This window comes from Daktulosphaira vitifoliae, unplaced genomic scaffold (assembly GCF_025091365.1).
Source record: "Daktulosphaira vitifoliae isolate Bord-2020 unplaced genomic scaffold, ASM2509136v1 Scaffold_22, whole genome shotgun sequence".
In the NCBI taxonomy this organism is placed as follows: Eukaryota; Metazoa; Arthropoda; class Insecta; order Hemiptera; family Phylloxeridae; genus Daktulosphaira; species Daktulosphaira vitifoliae.
The window spans coordinates 5,712-29,605 of record NW_026099593.1 but is presented as its reverse complement, the minus strand read 5'-3'; the positions used below and the strand labels follow the sequence as shown (position 1 = coordinate 29,605).

The 23,894-nt window shown below is 27.3% G+C and overlaps 1 protein-coding gene across 2 annotated transcripts in view; it reads right to left on the bottom strand.

Annotated features, from left to right (window-relative positions):
- The window catches only part of LOC126908857 (uncharacterized), a 27,018-nt gene extending 3,124 nt beyond the window's left edge, over window positions 1–23,894 (bottom strand). Inside the window, exons 1-7 of one of the 2 annotated variants that reach the window (XM_050691173.1) lie at window positions 23,641–23,890; window positions 23,473–23,572; window positions 18,841–18,891; window positions 14,669–14,839; window positions 13,463–13,639; window positions 10,382–10,402; window positions 5,488–5,643 (exon numbers count right to left, since the gene is read on the bottom strand). In XM_050691173.1, the coding sequence (XP_050547130.1) occupies window positions 5,488–5,643; window positions 10,382–10,402; window positions 13,463–13,639; window positions 14,669–14,839; window positions 18,841–18,891; window positions 23,473–23,572; window positions 23,641–23,775 (811 nt within the window). In that variant the 5' untranslated portion in view covers window positions 23,776–23,890. Of the gene's footprint in view, window positions 1–5,487; window positions 5,644–10,381; window positions 10,403–13,462; window positions 13,640–14,668; window positions 14,840–18,840; window positions 18,892–23,472; window positions 23,573–23,640 lie in introns of both variants that reach the window. The other variant, XM_050691175.1, reaches the window with a different exon arrangement.

Here is a 23,894-nt window from a genome sequence, read left to right as displayed (position 1 = left end):
TTGAATTTACCAAATTGGCCTAAGGAAGTTCCTACAAGTGTTTTTATACTTATTAAATTTGTTTTAATTGTTATGTACTTGTATATTTTTATATATTTGTTATTAATTTTTTTGTATGCAATATTTCTTCAGTCAACAGTAGGTTGTGAAATAGTTGGTTGATAGTCAATTGTACACTAATCAAATATTTATGTATACACTTAATTTTACTTCTTTAAAATTGTTAAATAAATTGTCCAAAGGAAGTTCCTATAAATGTTTTTATACTTGTTAAATTTGTTTTATTTGTTATGTATTTTAACAGATATATTAATATATTATTTTTATCATTAATTAAATATTAAAGATTTATTAATTAAAAAAAAATATGTTTATTTCATCTTTTATTATAGTATTTTATAGTTAATAAATGTTTCAATTTTAAAATGAGAATAAAATGGGAAGAAATGCAGCTATCAAATGGCCAAAAAACCATTGAATAGCAAATTGGGTCTAGTTTAAAAAATAATAATAGTTTTGTGAGTTAACTTTAATACTTAGAATTTATTTCATAAAAAAAATGAGTGAATATATTATACTCAAAATAAGATTGGCAAGTTTAAGTGAGAAGCATGTTTGATTCTCAGGGGCAGATTAGAAAGGCAAGATAAAAAAGTGAAGTCAGTAAACAAAAAGCGGTTGTGTATCTAATATGATACTCAAAGCGAGATTGATAAGTTCAAAGAAAACGGTAAGGCAGTCAACTTGTTAATTCCAACTACTTGGGGACGGCTGTATTATTTATGTACTATTTAGAAGAAAAAAATTGTGTTGATCCATACAATTTTCAAAAAGTTTTAACAGTTCAAAGTTGAAAATATAAAATTTTCATGATTGATGCAATTTTTCAAATTTTATTATCCATACATTTTTCGAAAAGTAATAGTAATTTAAATTTGAAAAAATAAAATATGAAATCGTAAATTTTAACATCATAATTGCATGTTTTTAAATATGGCAACGATTTGTCTGACACTTTTATATACATCTTAAATTAAAGCTAATGTAATGTTCTTTATTATGAAAAAAAAAAATTTCGGACTTTATTTTATCTTCACGGTGAAAATGGCTACCAAATGCTATTTTCGTGTGAAAATTTTCGTTTTTGTATTTTACATTTTTAACTTTATTATGCTATAACTTTTTGAAAAATGTATGGATTAGTACAATTTTTTCATAAGGAGTAGTATTTATATACATCTTTCATTTGACATACTGTTTTTTTAAATCCGACAATTTCTCTATATACGAGAGGGGTTCAAATCTAAAAAATGCATGTAGAAAGTAGAACTTTTTCAACTTAACTTTTTAAGTTCTTTTTAAGTTGAAAAAGATAACTTTTTGTGAAAAAGTTGTCTTTTTAAATTTCATCCTGTGGGCAGATAAAGGGTTAAATTTACAAAAAAAATATATTAAATGATAGGTAAAGACATCAAAAATCGATTAAAAAAAAAATTATATTGATATGTTCATTTTTCAAAAAGTTACGGCACATTTTAGGAAAAAAAATTGAAAAAATTTCGAAAATTAGCGATTTTTAAATTTGTAATTTTTTTGGAGGTTTCCACCATTTACGGATAACGGGGGAATTTTTTTCAATTTTTAAGGGTAATGTCTTCGACTAGATACGATTTGTGATCTTTTGACGTATCATTGAAAGAAATCCATTCAGTGAGAGCTGAGAAAAAGTGATAACAGACACAAAAAAAAAAAAAAATACATCTTAGTAAAACCAATACCTTCTCAGCTTCACATCGAAGCTAAAATGAATGGATCAATATAATTTTTTTTTTAGAGATGCATGATGTCTTTATCATCAGTTGGTATATTTTTTTTATAAATCTGACATTTTACATACCTACAATGGGGGATTCAAAATGACAACTTTTCCACAAAAAATTTACTTTTTCAACTTAATTTTTTAAAGTGTTCCAGAAAGTCTGACACTTTTATATTTATCTTAAATTAAAGTTAATGTATTGTACTTTCTTATGCAAAAATAAATTTCGGACTTTATTTTGTCTTCAAGGTGAAAATAGCTACCAAATGCTATTATTGTGTGAAAATTCTCGATTTTATTTTTTACATTTTTAATTTTATAATGATATAACTTATTGAAAAGTGTATGGATCAACATAATTTTTTTATGAGAAATAATATTTTTTAATAATCCCTTTTTTATTCGACATACTTTATCTATATCAGGATATTAATAACGAACTAGCAGATGATGTTGCTTTTGGTATAATCCACCAATTTTTTAAAATTAAACACTATCTAAAGATTTGCATCGAAGCGTTTTTTTTTTATAGTGATTTTAATCACTGTCAGATATCATAATACTTGATCCAACTATTAACTATTAACTATTAACGTCACCACTGTGCCGCGATCCCCCTGTGCTGGGTTTTTTAAGCAAATTTGCATAAAATTTCGACATTTTACAATTTTAAAAATCTTAATTTATGGAGGGATTTCCACCTTTTACGGGAAACAAAGAAAAATTTTTAATTTTGATGGTAATATCTTCAACTAGATCCTATTTGTGAACTTTAGACACATTTTTGATAAAATCGGTCTAGTGAGAGCTGAGAAAAAGTTGTAACAGACACAAAAAATAATTAAAAGTGTCATAAAAAAGAAAAAATGGTAAAAGATATGGATATTAATTATAATAATAAAAAGAATGAAGAGAGATTATTATAATGAAGGATGATGAAGGAAATAAAATAAGTGGCCATATGTATGATATTTATATTTTTTTATAATTAAGAAAGAGGAATAATAATAGAATGTAGATTTTATATATAGATATTATGGTCAACGGATTGTTGAAGTACGTTTAGCTACAAGGTAAAAATATAGCATACAATATATATATCCATGAACTCTTTATTAAGATACTACCACCACGCGTGGTTTGTCGTAAAAAGTAAATTGAAGGAAAATTATATTCGGATGATGCACACCTGAGTCATATTAATTCTACAATGAAATGTGCAATGATTATGGAGGAGGATTTTACGACTCTTAATATTTATTGGTCATGCTATATGAATGTAAAATGCTACTGTCCAATTGTTGGGTGCCAAGCCTCAATGGCTGAATTATTTTCTTTATGTGGATGTATAATACAAGTTAAAACATCTACCTTGAATGCCTACTATTATGATCCGAATGGTGAAAAAGTAGTTATTAATAATATCCCTCTTTTCAAATTATTTACCTTCAGCAATTCTATTATTCCCTCGATAAAAGTTGTCATAAAACGAAAAAATGGTAAAAAGATATGGATATTAATTATAATAATAAAAAGAATGAAGAGAGATTATTATAATGAAGGATGATGAGGGAAATAAAATAAGTGGCCATACGTGTGATATTTATATTTTTTTATAATTAAGAAAGAGGAATAATAATAGAATGTAGATGTTATATATAGATGTTATGGTTAATAGATTGTTGAAGTACGTTTAGCTACAAGGTGAAAATATAGTGTACAATATATATATCCATGAACTCTTTATTAAAATACTACCACCACGCGTGGTTTGTCGTAAAAAGNCACTGCGCGTAGTTTGTCGTAAAAAGTAAATTGAAGGAAAATTATATTCGGATGATGCACACCTGAGTCATATTAATTCTACAATGAAATGTGCAATGATTACGGAGGAGGATTTTACGACTCTTAATATTTATTGGTCATGCTATATGAATGGGAACACAGCGTGTGTTCATTTAAAATGATACTGTCCAATTGTTGGGCGCCAAGCCTTAATGGCTGAATTATTTTCTTTATTCAGATGTATAAANATGGCTGAATTATTTTCTTTATGTAATTGTATAATACAAGTTAAAACATCTACGTTGAACGCGTACTATTATGATCCGAATGGTGAGAAAGTAGTTATTAATAACTTTTCAAATTATCCACCTTTAACAATTGTATTATTCCCTCGATAAAAGTTATTCTTGATTTATCTTACGTCTATCCTTAATTTTATGACATGCTTAGAAATATAATTACTTACCTTGTGTCAAGCTAGCTTGATTGTTTAATGCGTAAAAGATATATATATATAAAGAGAGCACTGACTTTTGTTTACTTATTAATTTTTGTAAAATTATGCCAATTATTAAACTTGAAATATTACTTCACTATAATTCCTTTCTATACTTGGTGTCTGAGTATATGTGTTACTTTATATTTTAAAATAAAAAAAATTATATAACCAGATAGCTTATGAGAACCAATCCCTAGTGACACGTCATAAACTATTATTTTACGAATAGTTTTAACCGCTAGATGTGCTAGGGTAATGACTTCAATAAACTATCAGTATTTTATAGAATTGTGTATTTGATATGAGAGTCGACAGAGCTAGAGACAGGCTGGCTACACCATCGGAGATATACTCGTCGATGCACGGACCTTACAGAGTCTAAAACTACTTGCCGAAAAGAGCGTGACAGAATATGAGAATCAATCCCTAGTGACACGTCATAAACTATTGTTTTACCAACAGTTTTAACCGCTTGATGTGCTAGGGTAATGATTTCAACAAACCATCAGCACCTTATGCAATCAATCAAACACTTATCTATTCAAATTTAAGATACACTCTACGATCTCCTTAGTGGCATGCCATAAACCATTGTTTTACCAACAGTTTTAGCCACTTGATGTGCTAAGGTAGTTTTTCGAAATGCACTTATTAAATAGACAACCCAATTGGAGAATTAAAAAAATTCTTAATTGAAACAATTCACAAAATACAAAATAAAAATTTTATTAAAACTAAAAATAAAAAGATAAGTTATTTTTTTAAAAATTACATTACTTATGAGAGATTTTGATAAAAACACCAAGTGTGAAAAGATTCTAAGTCAGAAAGAGCACAAACGCGAAACAGTCTGGTGCAGAGACGCACCATGACCAGATTTTTAGAAAAAAAATAAGGTGACGAATGAGCTAGACATTGCTCTTTTATAGGCCTGTTTTATGAGGGGGAGAATTATTTTAATTGCACAATGCTTCTCATTGGCTAGTTAATTAATTTAGAGAGATCTATGCGCAATCTATTGTTCTACTAATTTGCGTAAAATATTTCATACAGGTATTGGTGTTTTTATATCTATCATCTTTCATTATAATGCGGTTTATTAAAAAAAAAACATCATTATAAAAATACAAATAAAATAAAATTATAAGTGCTAAATATCTATTACAAAAGTTAAAAAAAAACATGGTAAAATCAATGCCTTCTCAGCTTCGCATCGAAGCTAAAATTTAAAAAATGACGAAATTTACCGATTTTATAAATTATAAAATTTTAGGAGATTTCTTTCATTTACAGTGAACGAGTGAAAACTTTTAATCTTTAAGGACAATGTCTTCAACTAGATAGTTATTTAATTAAAAAATAATAATATAATACAAAAACGTACCTATAGTTAAACATTTCACAATTTCTCTTTGACATATATAACAGTATTTTTTAGGATCAGGTATATAGTATGAACATATACTTCCAATACGATGATAACAAGGCATTAATATATGTGTAACGGGTTCAGATTTACATACACATATTTCGACTTCACCTGCATCATAAAAATATTAATTACTTATTTATTTAACTATATATTGTAAGCAGGATTTAGTGGTCAACATCTATTAACAAAGAATTTCCACTCAAAAAGATACAAATTGTTTATTTTTATCATTCAATTTTTAGAAAGTTGTAGTAATTAAAAAAAACAAAATTGACTGATTTTGATATTAAAAAATATGTAAGGAAGAATGGGTATTTTCCGTCCAAAAAATAATAACGCTCACATTGAAGTATAGCCTTTGAACTATTTTTATAAAATATTGTCAAGACTACAAGTTTTTAAAACTCATTCGAAGTTTATCGGATTTATATTTTTGGATTTACACTTAATTATCAATATAACATACAGGTAAATCTTTAAATATGAGACACTATATTTTTTGGAAACTTATAACATTTTATGTTCTATATATGCCAATTTATTTTTCAATCGAATTGGAAATTGGTCTATAATTTATGGCAATATGTTTAAACCAAACTTATTGATTTATTGAAAATTAAATGAAGCGATTGTGCAAATACTGCACTACAAGATTTTAATAACGTAGATGGTATACCATCAGGGGCAGTTTTGGCATGAGAATCCATAGAATTTAAATAATCAACAATTACATTGAGATCTATAGACCGGTAGCTTAAATTTAAATCAAAATTAGACCCATCAGTTGAAAACTAATGGGTCTAAATAAGTCTTAATGGACTTTTCCATTAAACAAAGGAAGAACCGACATATTGTACTTGATCAAAGGTGCTATTTCACATCTGGAGATTAATATGGTCACACTTCATTGTTCTACCATCATGTATTTAGGTTTTTCTCTGTTGATTTTCAAACTAATATCTTTTTCTATCTTTATCAGTTCTTCAACAGAATTCTGAATACCTTCCCGCAAATTCCCAATAACCACTATGACGTCTACATATACTAGTAAGACATTTCCTTTGTCAAGATTTATTGTCTCAGGTATCTTTCTTATTACACTCTTCAGTGTCATATTTAAATGCATTGGTGATATCGCATCTCCTGCTTCAATCTACTATGAAAAACGAAGATTATACCTCGTTGTTCACCTTGGCTCGGCTGCTGATATTCGTGTTACACATATTTATCATGTTGATTAATTTAGTTGGTAAATCAACGTTTTTAAGAATTTTCCATAGTTTTCGTCTCATAGGTTTGTTTGTAATCTACAAAAAACCATATGTAGATCTTTCGCGAACTCGAGACTTTTTTACATAATCTGTCTTATGACAAATATATGATCAATAATTGATTCATTTTTTCTGAATCCGCTTTGGTAGTTACCTACTATCTCATCTGTATAAATTTGCAATCTTTAAGTGTTTATATAATAAAAATTGATCACTTGTAGCTAATTAATTAAATAAAATTAAAACTATATTTAACACAAACTATGTGTATATATGTTAAACGTTTATAATGGTTTATAATTCCAAAATACGTATCCGAGATTTTTTCGGCAATTTTTTGTGACTTTTTGAATTTAATATTTTTTAGTTTTTAAATTAATAATATTTTTAATTTTATTTAATACTATTAAGTATTATTAATGATAATAACTTATACTCAGTGTTCAGCAGTAATAATCCTCTACTACTTTATTTCGGTTACCGTTTTTGAAAATTGAACATTTCAATGATTCATTTTAGTCTTGTGGTATATTTTCCTTTGTTAGTTTTTGTCCTCCTATCTTCAATAATTCAGCTACAATTTTTTTATTTCATAGTGACTAATTTTTTTATAGTCTGAATAGCATACTGTATCTTTTCTAAACTCGAATTCAATATTTCTGGTTCTGCTGCGTAATGTATGGTGTCGTCTTGTTTCCCTACTTCCGTTGTTGAGTTTCTGTTAAGGAGTTTTTCAAAGTACATTCTAAATTCCTCAGCAATATTTTTCGTTCTTGTAATTAGAACACCATTATTATCTTCAATCATCTGTATAGTTGGTATAAATCCATTTTTAAATGTTCTGCAACGTTTGCAGAATCTCTGGGATTGTGTTTGAAGTTTTCAATCTACTCTAATCGTTCTTTTTCCGCTATTTTATTTTATTTTCTTATTATTGTAGCTAGTTCTCTTCGCTTGTTCTCGAAATCCCGTATGTTTCCAGAAATAGGTGTATGGATTGCGTTGATTCTGGCTTTATTGCGTTCCCTGATTCCTTTCTGACAATTATAATTAAACCATTTCTTTGCTTGCATTCTTTCTTTGTGCGAGTTGAATGACTTTTTCTACGAATTCTGTTATTGAGATCTTTATTACTTTCCATGACTTCCGCATCTGTTCAATATCACTTTATTCTCTTCTTCCTGGTATATTTGTTACTATTTCTTGAAATGTCTGTAACATTTCTTCATTTTTTAATGTATCCATGTTGTATTTTCTGGGTATTTTTTATTTTTTTTCTTTCTATAAACATCTTTACTGTGAAGTCAATCAGGATCAAGTAATAGTCTGTGTCTGTGTCTACTTCTTTGACGTTTTTTTTTAATCGTCTTCAATTTATTTTCTATGAGAACATGATCAATTTGGCTACTAAATATGCTTCCTAGTAAAAACCACGTTTCTTAATAAAAATTTTTCCCCGGGAATCCTGTACTGCTTATCACCATATTTTTACTTATTGCAAAATTAATTAATCTTATTCCGTTAACATTGCTTCAGTCGTGTAGACTATGTTTTCCAATCGTCACTTTGTATGCATTTTCTTTTCCCACTCGAGCGTTCATATCTCCCTATAACAATTTAATATAATGGCCTTAAATTGCTTAATCCATTGTATTAGACTATTGCGCACGAGAAAAACCACGCCATTTTCATGCTTATTAGTCGCTATACCACTATAGAATAGTGTCATATTATATGCTGGTAGACATCTTTAACCTTGAATCTCGTTTCTTGTAACGCTACAATATTCAATTTATACCTATCTATAGTCTATATATTTATTGCATCGACTAGTGTATCAAGAGCTTTTACTTTAAATATAGATCTTACATTACATGATTTAATCCTAAAACCTTGTTCTCCGGGGCATTTCCATTGTGTTCTTTCCAAATCTCTGTCCCGAGGCTTTAGTTTTGGTTGCTTAACAGTAGAGATTTTTACAGCGACGGCTTCTTAACCCGTTTCCAAACCCCAACCTGGAGGACCAGACTTAGCCAACCAGTAAAGTCCAGCGCAAAGCTCGGGGTGCCAGGTTCGACAAACCTGAAGTGCTAATTACTTAGCGCCACTCTGGGGTAATCTTGTTGATATATTATTATAATTTTATAACTTCAAAATAATCGATGTAGATTTTATATAATTTAACGTGTTTTCTGTATAATTTAGTTTTTCATACCAGTCGAAAATAAATAATTTAATTACTTATTAGTCAATTAAAATTTGTAAAATCATGATGCATATATAAGTATTTACGGTTGAGTAAAATTTAATTTTAAATAATATTTGTAAGAAACATTAGGTCGTATCACATATGGTTCGTCATATATGATGAAATATTCTTAAATATACCAATTTCGGCAATTTTACGAAATATTATGTATTTTGACATTTTTCAAAAACTAATGGATTTAAAAGAAAAACTGTAAGGATTTAATTTATACAAAACAATTAGGTCTACAATTTAGTTTTAAAATTTTTTTTTTTTGTGAAAGCGCTAATTTATGAGTTAATTGCTAAAAACTAAAAAAGTACCTCTTTTGGCCGATTTTCAACCCCAAGTCGGCACGGTTTAAACTTATCTGATCAGCCTGAAATTTTTTGTAGCCACTTTTTATATGTATACACACAAATTTATGGAGTGAATTCGAAGAATTTCCAAAATTTTCAAAATAAGGGACACACTAATATATATATATATATATAATATATAATATATATATATCTAATGATGTTGAAATGATACATATAAAAATTTTAAATAAAATAAAAATATTATTATATTATACACGGCCTATGTTCTTTTTCTCTTCATACTTATCCCTCATTTTAAAAATATTTATTTTTTTTTTAATCAAAACCTAGTAGCTCCGTCAATGAGTACTATTCTTGCTTGGTTTGGCTACTAGATCACTGTCCAATGTTTCCCTAGGCAGTGGGTAAATAGAAGTCCCTCTGTTTTGGCTGAAACCTTGAACAATTTTAATTTGGTTTTGCATACAAAGGAGTAAAAACGGATATCAAAGTTGGTGTTATTTTGCAAGAGTACTATTCGTGTGACTGAGCTTGATAAAATTATTGATCTAAGAGGTAATTTTTTTCATTTTTAGTAGAATTGATTATATTTAACTCTATTGTAAATTAGTTTTAATATGTCTTGTAGAACATACATGTCGCCCTTATTCTGATCCTATAATTACGAGACAAAAATTAGCAAGCGCTTGTTAATACAGAGCTTTAGACGATATTTGTCAAAGACCTTAAAAAATAATTTTAAAGTACATTCAAATCATTTAATAATAATTTTGCGATAACGGAAATGTCATATATTCGCCATACGGTTCATCACAATAGTTGACAATATTTTCAAAGTAATCCTACGTCTCTTTGTTGTTGAACATTTTTAAATGATTTTTGATATATTAAATCAATTAATCGTTTGTTTTATTTAATGATCCAATTGATTCTAACGTCGTACAAAGTATAAAGAAAATGTGTTTACAAGTTAAAAAATATTTATAAAACATGTATGCTCTTACTTGGAAAAGTTTTAGGATCATCTAAAAAAAATATTTTAAAGATTTTTAATAAAAAAACATTAAAAGTTTTATAATAATATTTTAGTTAATATTCATAATCCAAGTTGTATTATTACTCAGAGACAGGGCTAGCATGAGAATAAGACGATCACCTATGACTTCAACTGGGCCTTGGTATCATGTATCCATTTATTTTAGGGTGATTATTTTAATACTAGCGCCTCAATTTCTTTTAAAATAATAATTTGTTTTTAAAAAATCAGGTTTTGTTAGTTACATGTATATCTCCATTTATCTGTTATAAAATACTGTTTATCTTCACATCTTGTATTCTATAGAAGTGTCAACTTTTTTTTTTAAATGGCAACATTCATATTTAAATTGCTTATAAAATAGAAATTGATGTATTTAAGTAAAGTTTTTGTCGATAACAACTTTTAGACCAGTATTTAAAAAGTCATTTACATTTTTATAGCTAGGTAGGAGGAGTTGGATAGAGAAATGTCTAGTAATAAAAATAGCAGCACCCACTCCTCACTTCCAGTCGATATTTTAAATTATTCATAACTTCATAACAAAAAATCTAATTTATAGCAAACTGAATTGCAATTTATTAGCATACGGTTAACCAGTGAAAAATTACTATAATTTTACTTATGTAAAGAAATGTAGAATAGTGAACTATTACGTAAGATAACAATAGGAACATAAAAGCATAGAGGATTAGTAAATTCAGAACAATTATTTTTTAAAGAAAGTGTGTAAAACTTTATTATAAATATAAGTAACGTGCTCATTAAATTACAAATCAAAGGAAATTGGAGATAATTGGAGATTTAAACAATCATTAATAAATTTTATTTGTATAAACAATTTTACATCATAAGCAAAAAGTAAGCAACGTGCATGACGAAAAATATTAGTTGGGTCATTCATAAATATTGATGATAAAGAGTCAACAATTTTTACTTGCTATTATCTACCACTATGGTAAGATGAAAACCAAGATAAAATAGGGTCAGTAACACCGGTTTTTTATCAATTGTCCACCAAAATAGCATGATTTAATGTGTCAAATGTTTTTCTAAGGTCTTTATAGATAACATCAATCTTATATCCACCAGATACAATTGATGTAATTTCATTATAAAATAACCAGCACAGGGGGGACATAACATAGTTGATATCTGACAGATATTAAAATCACTATCATAAAAAACACTTTGATACAAATCTGTAGATAGTGTTTAATTTTTAGAAGGAATTGTTTAATAAATAATACATAGACTAAATATATCACCTAATCAGTGTAAACAAGCAGAATATAATATGTGCAGTATATCAATGCATTAATAAATAATAATAATTATTCAATAATTATTGAATATTTAATAAATTAATTTAGTTTTGAATAATTCAATTGTAACATCTATTTAACCACTAAGAATTACATAGAAATGGTTTCTAAGACTTCTATTTAGATTTTTATTACAATAAAAATACAAAAAAATAGTATTTTTAACGATGTTTTGATCTTTTCTTATAAATTTACTGTTACTAGTAATTACATAATTTTCTAATCACATATCAATATAAAAAAGAACAATTTTTTATTTCACATAAAATCTTCTATGATGATATAAATTATATAAATTCTAAATTGCAAGTTGACCTAAAATAGTGCTTGAAAGTTCAACATTTTTAAATTTTCATAAAAATCAACTTTAAAGAATCAAAAAAATAATTTAAAAATTACATTTTAAATTTAAATTTAGCACAGATTATTTTTAAAATATTAAAAATCAATAATAATTTGATAAAAGTTTATTTTTTTGATTAATTTTAGGAATAATGTGAAGCTGAGATTTTACTAAGATGTGTTTTTTTTAGTGATTTTAATCACTGTCATATATTTTTTATACTTGTCCCAATCATGGCACGTCCACACTGTGCTGCGACCCCACCGTGCTATAGTTTATTTTTTTTAGCTCCTATGCAAAGCTGAATAATATTATTTTACTATTATGCCTTTTTTTTATGTATGATACTACTTTTTACTCAACCAACCGAAATATTTCAACGATACGTCAAAAGATCTAAAATCGTAATTAGTTGAAGACATTGTCCTTAAAAATTAAAAAAATTTATCAATTTGAAAAAAAAGTGTGTCGGATGAAAAAAGTAAACATAAAGTATTTATTAAAAGAAAATTTTATACATTTTTCAAAATGTTATAGCATTTTAAAGTTGAAATTATGAAATCGAAAATCGAAAATTTTAACACAAAAATAGCATGTTTTTAACTACGGCTGCCATTTGCACATAGCAGATAGTTTGTTGGGACAAATTTTTTTTTAACTTATAGAACGTAACATAAGCTTTAATTTAACATATATCTAAAAAACGCAGTATTTCCGAAACATTTTCAAAATTTGAAAAAGTTGGCTTTTGTGAAAAAGTTGCTATAATTAATCCACCCCTGTGGGCAGGTATATAGTCAGGTTTTCAAACAATTTTTATCAAATAAAATAAAAATACATAAGGTACTTATATAAAAAATTATTTTGGAACATTCATTTTTCAAAAAGATTAAGAATTTAAGAAAAAAATGTCAAAATTTACCGATTTTAAAAATTGTAAATTTTTTAAAGATTTCCCCCATTTACAGGGAACGAGCGAATTTTTTTTAATTTTTAAGTGTTATGTCTTCAACTAGATACTATTTTAGATCTTTTGACGTGTCGTTGAAAGATTTCGGTTGGCTGAGAAAAAGTGGCGACAGACATAAAAAAAAAACACATCATAATAAAATTAATACCTTGTCAGCATCTCATTAAAGCTAAATATTATTAATATTATTTTTATTTTTCGATTAATTAAGTGGTCCATGATAGTTGAATCGTTTTGTATAATAATAAAATAATAAATGAAAAATTGTTCGATTTAATTTAAAAGATATATTATTTTAACTTAACATTACTGACAAATAACATTAAATCAAATTAATGTATAATGTATATATATATATATATGTCATGTGTATTTTGTTGTTATAACTATGTAAATATCAATTATACTTACGGAGATTTTTGTAACCTCTGTTTTTTAAATTGCAGTATGGACAAACATATTTAATATTTAAGACATTAACCGCTCTATAAGCACAATTATTACCCATTTTGTGATTATTTTTACAACCAATGTCTACTGTCAGTGGTTCTTTTCCACAAGTATAACAAATATTATCAGTATCTGATTCTAAAATTATCCATGCATTATTAATATATTCATAAAAACTAAGTAGAGCAGCCAGAAATTGTGAAATTTAGAATACTAAATTATGACGTTTCATGAAAAATATGGATAAAACTCTATTTATTCATTTTTTATCGTCCCAAAGAAAAAATATTCAAAGTATAAATTTAAAATTCTAACGTTTATATGAATAACTAATATTTACTAATATTATCTAATAAGTTCAGAATATCAAATTTAAAAATATTGATGAAACTTTATTTATTTATTTTTTATCATTTCAGAAAAAAAAAATCAACGCTTAAATTTGAAATTTTTAAGTTTAACAAATGGCTAATATTTACTTCAATGATTTCCACAAACCTAGAATCGTATATTCAATTACCCCACATAAATACCACCCTACTAATGTTAAGTAATACTACGTGTAAAAGCATTAATTGTATGTTGTCATTTATTGATTTTGTTGCCATAAAAAACATACAAAATTATTTTTAATTAAAAAAATAAGAATTTTAAGTAAATTTCTGTCAAATTTTGATAGTCAGTTTGAATTAATTTCTATAACTACATTTATTATAAGAGACTGAAATCGTTCTATATTTTTGCGGTTTTGGTTGATGTTTGAAAACCAGCTTTAAAACATGACTGGGTTCTATTTTAGTTTTCGGACTCGGTTTTGAAAAATAATCAGTTTCGGTTTCTCTTGAAAATGCCGAAAAAAATGTATATTAAATATTATTTTATTAATATTATTAACTAATACTGAATATGTAATGAACAAATATGACAATTTATATTTACAGTTATCAGAATAAAACTAACTTTTTCTAACAAAGACTTTAATGATCAATGTCATTACATTAAATACAAAAATCTAAATTCTTTTACTGTGTTTATTAATTAGTAATAAATAACATCAAATTTTTTTACAGCAAAAAATGTAACCCTTTAATAAAATTGTTCATATTTTACAAAAATATCAGGCCCTTGTTGATACAAATTTATTAATTTATACGATTAGGTACTTACGAATACCAATAATTATAGTATTTATCTTTTTGCATATAGGGCATTTTTTATAATAATTATGAAGTACTCCATTTGCACATGAATTACACATTTTGTGTACACAGTTATTAAAAGAAACTGATGTTTTTTCTTCATGACAAATTATACAAACTTTGTCATTAGATATGTCATCTAAAAAAAAAATACAAGATTTTTAAAATTATTATTATATTTTGTTTTGTAGTATATTATTTTATACAAGAACTAATTGTCATATATACACAAATAAAGTAAAATCATCTAATCAATGTTACCATTCGGAAAGTATAAAATATCATTTAATAAGTAAAATTATTTAAGTTTAAATTTTTATATAATATATACAGAGTAAGTAAGGATTCAGTCAATTGTTACAATAAGAATACTAGAAACCCGTTTCAGTAATTACTAAATACATTATATATATTTATTTTTTCCATATAAAATCAACAAATTTTTAGCTTCGATGCGAAGTTGAAGTATTGAAGATTAAAATTACTATGATGTCCTTTTTTTTGTGTCTTTTACTACTTTTCTCATCTCTCACTGAAACGATTTCTTTCAACGATACATCAAAGATCACAAATTGTATCTAGTTGAAGACATTACCCTCAAAAATTGAAAAAATTTCTCTCGTTCCCCGTAAATGAGAGAAATCTCAAAATAAATCACATATTTAAAAATCGCTAATTTTCAACATTTTTTCAATTTTTTTTTATTAAAAACTGCCATAACTTTTTAAAAAATGATCAAATCAATATCATTTTTTTTATAGTTATATGAGGTATTTACCTACCATTTCATATATTTTTTTTATAAATCTAACCCTTTACCTGCCTACAGGGGGGGGATCCAAAATTACAACTTATTCACAAATAATTAACTTTTTCTGCTTAATTTTTGAAAATTTTCCGGAAATACTGACACTATTATATTTATCTTAAATTAAAGCTTATGCAATATGCTTTATTATGGAAAATAAAATTTCGGACTTATTTTGTCTTCATGATATATGATTTATAAAATCATGGCACGATTTTATAATACAAAATTACGAAAATACGAAATTTTCGATTTTGTATTTTATTTTATTTTAAAATATCTTNACGATTTTATAATACAAAATTACGAAAATACGAAATTTTCGATTTTGTATTTTATTTGATTTTAAAATACCTTACAAAAGTTTTTAAGTTAGAAAAAAATATTTAACTCTTTTGGTTTTTATTTCATTTAGAATCAATAACTTCAATGAATATCAAGGACCCCATCATTGTAGACTCTTCTCGTTTGAAAAAATTTCTTATTCATATTAAAGTTTTTTACTACAATTATTGGTATACTTGACAAGTACACCAATCGTAGGAACCCACTTTTAAATATAAATAAACATATTTTTTAATCCTACTTTGGTAACACCAGGGTGAGTTTTGGAAAACATTGATAAAGAACTTCGTATAATTTTTTTTTTTTTTATAGCCCCCTAGGAGGAGGTGTTCTAAACCATTTATACTCGGAGACGGACGGTTAGTCCGTCACCGGAGAGTGGGATGGCGACTCCAATTACACAATCTTGTTCGGTAAATGAAGCCAAGTTTCGAACCCGAGGCAGTGCGCGTCAAGCACTACCGCATTACCGACTCGTTCACAGCGTCCCACTTCGTACAATTATAATATTTAAAGTAAAAAATTAAAATATATATAATAAGAGTACATTCTAAGACAAAAAAACATATACAAGTGTGTTTGCAAAAATGCACAATCAAACAACGCGTATATTAAAGAGATTATTTGAAAGGCATAGAAGGTATAGATTAGTGACTGTATTTTTTATTTCAATAAACAAAACTAATGAAAATCACATAATAAATAAGAATAAAAAATAACAACGGTTGGGATAGGGAACAGAAGTAACTTAAAATTATTATTAATTCCTTTCACTCTTCTTCCTTGGACAACTCATTCCGTTCATTTCTTTTTATTTGTTACAATTTTATAATTCACTACAGACACGTAAATCTACTTCCTCTCAATATTTTATACGTTGTAAGTACCAACTATACTTAGTTAGCATTGCATAGATCATTTGAATAATTAAAACTTTGCTAAGAAGTTGAATTTGCGCATTAGGAAATACGAATTCAGATTATAATACCATAATATTCTTATCAATTTCTCCCTATACTTCAGTATAATTATTTCGTATCCGAGTAAAACGAAAAAAAATGTACTTTTAAAGAAATACGTTTTGTTCTTTTTGAAAAATATCATAAAAGTCAATATCCAAATATAGTTCAGAGAATTTAAGTTTTAAATAAAATGACGAAGAACCAATCTGTATTTTTCTATATAGTTTACATAGTAGTTTATTGACAACGATCGTATTTTGATAAAAAAATCATAACAAGTTGTTTAGACGGAAACACTGGAACTTTACATCACATCTTTAAAATGTACATTAGTCAAATTATAATTGATTATTATTATTATTTTTTTACGTTTAACGTCCTCTTATTTGCAAATGACATGAAAAATTTTATAATAGTAGCTTCTTCCTCTAATTGTTTGTTATTGCAAACAGATCTTAATTCCTTTGTTTGCTGGGTTAATCGGGTTGGCCTCTCACTTAATATAAGTATATGTTATATTATGACATTTACCAGGATGCGCGCTCCTCTTTTATACTCCTACTCCCTAGATAGTACCATGTTAGAGCGTGTATTTCAAGAAACTGACCTGGGATTCCACCTGACTCCTTCGCTATCTTTTGACGTCCGTATTAACTTTATGGTAGGCAAAGCCTTAAAAATTTTAGGATTTTTAAAACGACATACTAACCTCTTTACTTCTCCACAATGTTTACGTTCCCTCTATCTCTCACTCGTTCGCTCTATTTTAGAATACGGAGCGGTTGTGTGGCATCCTTATTTAGCTAAAGATCAACTCCGTATTGAAAGAGTACAGAATCGCTTTTAATCTTATTCCGCTTAATTACTTAAAATTACCCACCCCCCTCATGAATATTCCATTATTTGGTCCACCCTTAATATCCCTACTCTTAGTTCCAGGCGATTTGACGCAAACCGTTAATTTATCGATGCTCTCCTTAATGGTCTAATTGATGCACCAGACATTTTTGTTAAATTATGTTATCATAATATTATTCCTGTAAACTTCCGTTGGCGTTAAATAATTAAATAAATAAACATGGTGGGTGGTATTGTAACACGTCTACCATGTTGAGAGACCTACAAAAGATTAATAAAAAAAATTGCCACGCGTGCTTATGGCACGGCGCTAAAAAAAAAAATTTGGCTCAAAACATAATAATTAAATGTACATTACCAACCCCAAAGTGCTCAGAAACTGAAGACAGGTTCAGCCGACGCCAAAATAAAAAAAATCACAGCTCTACAAAATTAGTGAACACTCACGAAAAAATTATATATATAAAAAATAAAACACACAATAGTTGTAGCGCACACAACTAAAAAAAAAACTTCCACTACAGACAGGAAATAGTGCAGCCAGTTCCGACTATGGCTATTTCCCGACAAACCGTCCGGTGTTCGATCCGGCGGTCCGATGGCGACACCCGGCTAGCTTCAAGAGTAAGGGTTAACAAATTTTACTACCCAGTGCCGGAAATTATTAAGAATAATTCGAATCAGAATATATCATAAGGCGACAATATAGGCGGTGAGCAGTGCAAATGACGTTCAAGATAGGAAAGGAGCGGGGTGAATGTACACACAAATGCCGTCCATGAACCGATCCGAAGTAGTACACAGCTGATTATCTCGCATGCGCCCAACACCAACAAATCACCTTATCGTGATTATATGAATGATAACGCATTCGGCTCAACCAAAATAATTTAAGATACATATAAATATATATACAAATATACCAATACTAATTGGTACCTTTTGTTACGTTATAGTTAATAAAACATACTCATTTACTTGTATGATTTATTTGAGTTTGTAAATGTACTTTTTTACGTTTATTTGATTTTTACATACAGCCTTAAAAGCATCTTATGCAAAAATTCAAAAAAATTTTTCAAAAAATTGTTCAAAATTAGTACCTATCTTAAAAAAAAACTTACACTTCAAAACTCCACATTTAAAATAAAATAATTGAAAACTCACTCGAAGAAGTTTCTTCAGCTTCATTAAGATTATTCACCGAACTAACCAATACTAGAAAAATATACATTTTTAATCAACTATTTTTATATTTCAAATCTTAATTTAAGAATAAGTTTTAATATAAGTGAATGTATTTCTTAAAAGTAGGGGTATATACCCCTAAAAGCAAAAACTTTGAATAAAAGCAGTAATATTTAGATTACTTATGTCACAAAGCGTTCTCAAAAGGAATATGTATAGCAATTTTTTTATAGCCCTCCAAACAAAATCTTCACTATATATTTATTTCTGTCATAGAGGTTTGTACCTCCATTTCACCCCCACAAAAATTCCCAAAGTTTTTATTGTTGTAACTTAGTGCTTATAAAATGTATAGCTTAAACAGTTAAATATGAGGTCATGGCAAATGAATGAGGGAAACTCTCAAAGAGATTATAGTAAAAAAAAAATTATTTTATAAAACTCAAATAATTCTTTTCAAGAAGATTAAAATCAATTTTGAACAGTCGAATAAGTATTAATCATGTTTTACTATTTATTCTGCATAAAAAATAATTTTGCAATAACACTAATAAAATATTAGCCATATATTTAAATGTAATCATAAATATTCGTACATAATGGTAATATATAATATTTGCTATTAACTAGATTGCAGAAGAGATCACTTTTTATAGACATTGTCTTTCCGCTGGTTTCATCAATTATTGATTATTTAATATGCATTTGTTTGTAAAAAAAATCCCTTTAATTGTTATAGTTTTATAATTTTCTTATATAGATATTAGTTATTTTTAAAATAAAGATAGTGTTTTATAAATTATATTTTAACACTAAATTTTGTCAAATTCTGAAATATTTTTAGTATATACATACTAAAAATATAGAGTATGTAAATACATAGTATGTATTTTTATACTACATTAGGGAACGGTGTGGCATTTTGTCACCTTTATGCTATAATGGAATCCTATAAAAAATATAATTACTATAAATAATGAAAACTTTCTAGAAATACTACTTTATCATTGTGACCAATTGATATAAATCTGATTAATTAATATTTATTATTTAAAGAGTTTTTAATTAGTTCGAAAATAATTAAAATTTGTCACCTTCCCCTGGCGTGGAGTAAGGTATGTGACGTTAATTATTTGAATTAAGTTAAGATATGTGATCATAGCTTAATTCTAATAATACTTAAAAAATGAATAAATGGTGAGAGGGTACAGTAATATTATATTATTACTTATAATATTAACATATTATATGATGTTATCATTTGTACATGTATGTCACATATTATGGTTATACAAGATCACTAAAACAGGGTTATCTTATTTAAAATACAAAATAATCAGTTAATTATGGGATAAAATCTACTTATTGTAGAGATTATTAAGTAACGCCTACACGCAAGGCCCCCATTATAATTGACCAATTAGAATAGCAAGCCTTAGCTTCCAGGATCGCGGTAGGAATCCCTAGGCTACCCCCTTCAAACTATAAAAATCCATTTCCCCCCATCTAAACCAGTTCATTCGGCGATTTTAAAATACACAAAATCTACAACACTCTACTCAAGATTTCACTCTCCGGAACTTAGTCGTTTTTAACACACTTATATTAGTTTCACTTGTATGTTTGTTGTAAGTTTGTAACTCCACGCGGCACGTGTTATTATGTCGCGTATCCCGTTGACCTTGAGACTATACTGTCGTAACGCATTCACCCCACCCCGCTCACCACTGGCCGACAACAATATTTTCCTGTATAATTTTATTTTTGGTTTTCGTACCCGTATACGCGTGCGTGTCATCAAGTATATATATATATAACAAATTTTTATTGTAATTGATACGGCCCNAATATATATATATATTAATATTTATATATACGTATATGTTAATATTCATTTATATATTCCTACAGCCGATGCCGCTACCGCCGTATATACCTGGTGTGTAACGTTCCCCCCGCCACGCCCGCCAACAAAACACGGCTATACCTCGTGCATGATACGTTTACGTACTTAAATCGCTTTTCATGTAAATATATATATATTCTAATTACTATTAAAATTATATATTAACACGCTTTAATCTCATTAAGAGATATAGAGTGTATTCATTTCGATTACAAAGGATGATTCCCGTATCGTCATTTTTCGCCACTACCTCCATGTTCCCTGAGTGGGTAATTTACGCGTCTGCTGCTTTCCTTGGATGTGGTAGCCGCTTCTTAAACTCCCTCCCCGGAATCAAACCCTGCTTTCCTGTTACCCGTTGCAACCATGATATTGATAGTAACAACTATAATAACATGAAACTAAAAAGTAAAAATTAAATATAGTTTAAAAAAACTTAAAAAACACGCTTTTAAAGCACATCGAACTAAAAAGTTAAAAATAATTTTTAAAATAAGCTTAAAACAATAATGAACGAAAAATACTATTATTATTGTGATAAAAGCGTGGGTGCTTTGTGCCATATTTTTCGTATATTGAGCGCCCGATACTTTTATCACAATAATACTAATATTTTTTGTTCATTATTGTTTTAAGTTTATTTTAAAAATTATTTTTAACTTTTTAGTTCAATGTGATTTAAAAGCGTTTTTTTTTAGTTTTTTTAACTATATTTCTTTCTTATTATTATATTACTTGTGGTTTTGCAATTTTAATGTGAATATTAGCTCGTATTGTACTGACGTGATATAGAAGTATACCTTTTGTGTGAAAGTGTATTTGAAGTTTATAAATATATATACACGGACGTATAAATAAAGTGACCTATCTTATCGCTGTGACTAGTACCGTGATACCTCTTACTATACATATATACTACGTGTATACACACACACATATATATATATATATACAATTCATAGTGTGTGGCGTTCTACCGTAAACTGGATACGCAATAAAAGCTGTAGAAGAACTCTTAAGCTTCAATTAAAAAAAAAAAATGTTGCGTCAGATTGCATTTGAGTCGTGTACATAATATTTCCCTATAATAAACGTGTATTTTCGTAAAAATTGTAATCTTAATAATTTCATTGGTTTTATCAATTTCTTATTGATATATATGACACCAATGTTGTTTTATTGTTTACAAATAAATAATTATTATTATGCATTTATTAAATAAAGTAAAATTAATTTAAATTTGTAATAATTGTTTTATTTAAAAATTTTGCAATTATATTTAGAAATTTAATTCTGATAAAGAATGATTTAATTTCATATCCTCTTCAATTTATACTATACTCAACATCATCATTATGTTGTATTACTAAAGTCCTTGCTTCCATTGCCAGTTCCTTTGAATAATAATTTGCTTGTCTATTTAAACTGGAAATGTAAGGATCAGATGATATAAGTAATATATGCAAAAGATCTTTATTTGTGTTAAGGAGAGAATTTTTTCGGGTATTTTGTGTCTCTTACCACTTTTCTCAGCTGTCACTGAACCGATTTCATTAAATGATACGTCAAAAGATCACAAATCGTATCTAGTCGAAGACATTACCCTCAAAAATTGAAAAAAATTCCCTCGTTCCCCGTAAATGGGGGAAACCTCTAAAAAAATTACAAATTTAAAAATCGCTAATTTTAGAAAGTTTTGAAATTTTTTTAACTTAAAATAGCCATAATTTTTTAAAAATAACCAAAATCAATATTATTTTTTTTTATATAGATGCATGATATTATTACCTTTTATTTGGTATATTTTTTTTATAAATCGGACCCTTTAACTGCCCACAGGTGGGACTTANTTTATAAATCTGACCCTTTACCTGCCCACAGGTGGGACTTAAAAATGACAAATTTTTCACAAAAAATTAAGTTTTTCAACTTGACCTTTGAAAATGTTCCGGAAAGTCTGACATTTTTATATAAGCTAATGTAATATACTTTATCATGGAAAAAAAAATTTTGGAATTTATTTTGTCTTCACGATGAAAATGGCTACCAAATGATATTTTTGTGTGAAAATTTTCGATTTTATTTTTTACATTTTTAATTTTATAATACTATAACTTATTGAAAAGTATATGGATCAACACAATTTTTTTATGAGAAAAATATTTTTAATAATCCCTTTTTCATTCGACATACTTTATCTTATCATGTAGATTTTGGAATAATCCACCAATTTTTTAAAATTAAACACTATCTAAAGATTTGCATCGAAGCGTTTTTTTTTTAATAATGATATTAATCAATATCAGATATCATTATACTTGATCCAACTATGCTACGTCACCATTGTGCCGCGACCCCCTGTACGGGGTTTTTTTAAAATCTATTACCAATAGGATGTGGTGAAAATCATCTAACATCTGCACCGTGAAGTAAAATTTTGTGTACGGATGCTGGTATTTAGTACCATGGATAGAGAGAAACAAATACCTTGGCTATGTTAATACAATATTTTTCAAAGCTTCTATATTAATTGAATATCCACTTACTATAGTCAATAAAATATTTTCGCAACGCTTTATTAAATTAACATCAATGCCAGTACACAAAGACGATGTTTCGGCATTTATAAAAATACCATGCAAATTATAAGTTTTTACATAATATTTATATCCGATTCGCTACATTATTATTATAATTCTTTGTACCTTGCCACGCAATATCAACTAGAAGTCCCATCTCAGCACGAAATTTATTTTGAACAAATTTTTTTCGCGCATTATATTGATCTCTGTTTTTATCTTTAACCTATATTTATAATGTATTTTATGAAATATTTAAATTCATATTTACAAAATTAATCTTAGGAATTTTACCTGCCACGTTTTAAATTTGTACAATAAGTGGATAAAATATTCAAAAAAAACGTATCCACGCATGTAATGTTGATAATCCGTATCTGTAATTTCCTTTATAACAGGTCGACTTTTAATTGCCTCAATGTTATTCATTTCGGTCGGCTTACACCGTCAAATATAACATTTTTGACTGGATGTTCCAGTCATTGAATTGCAAACCTTTAAATATGTATAAAAACAAAATAACAATAATTATTAACCATAGAACATTA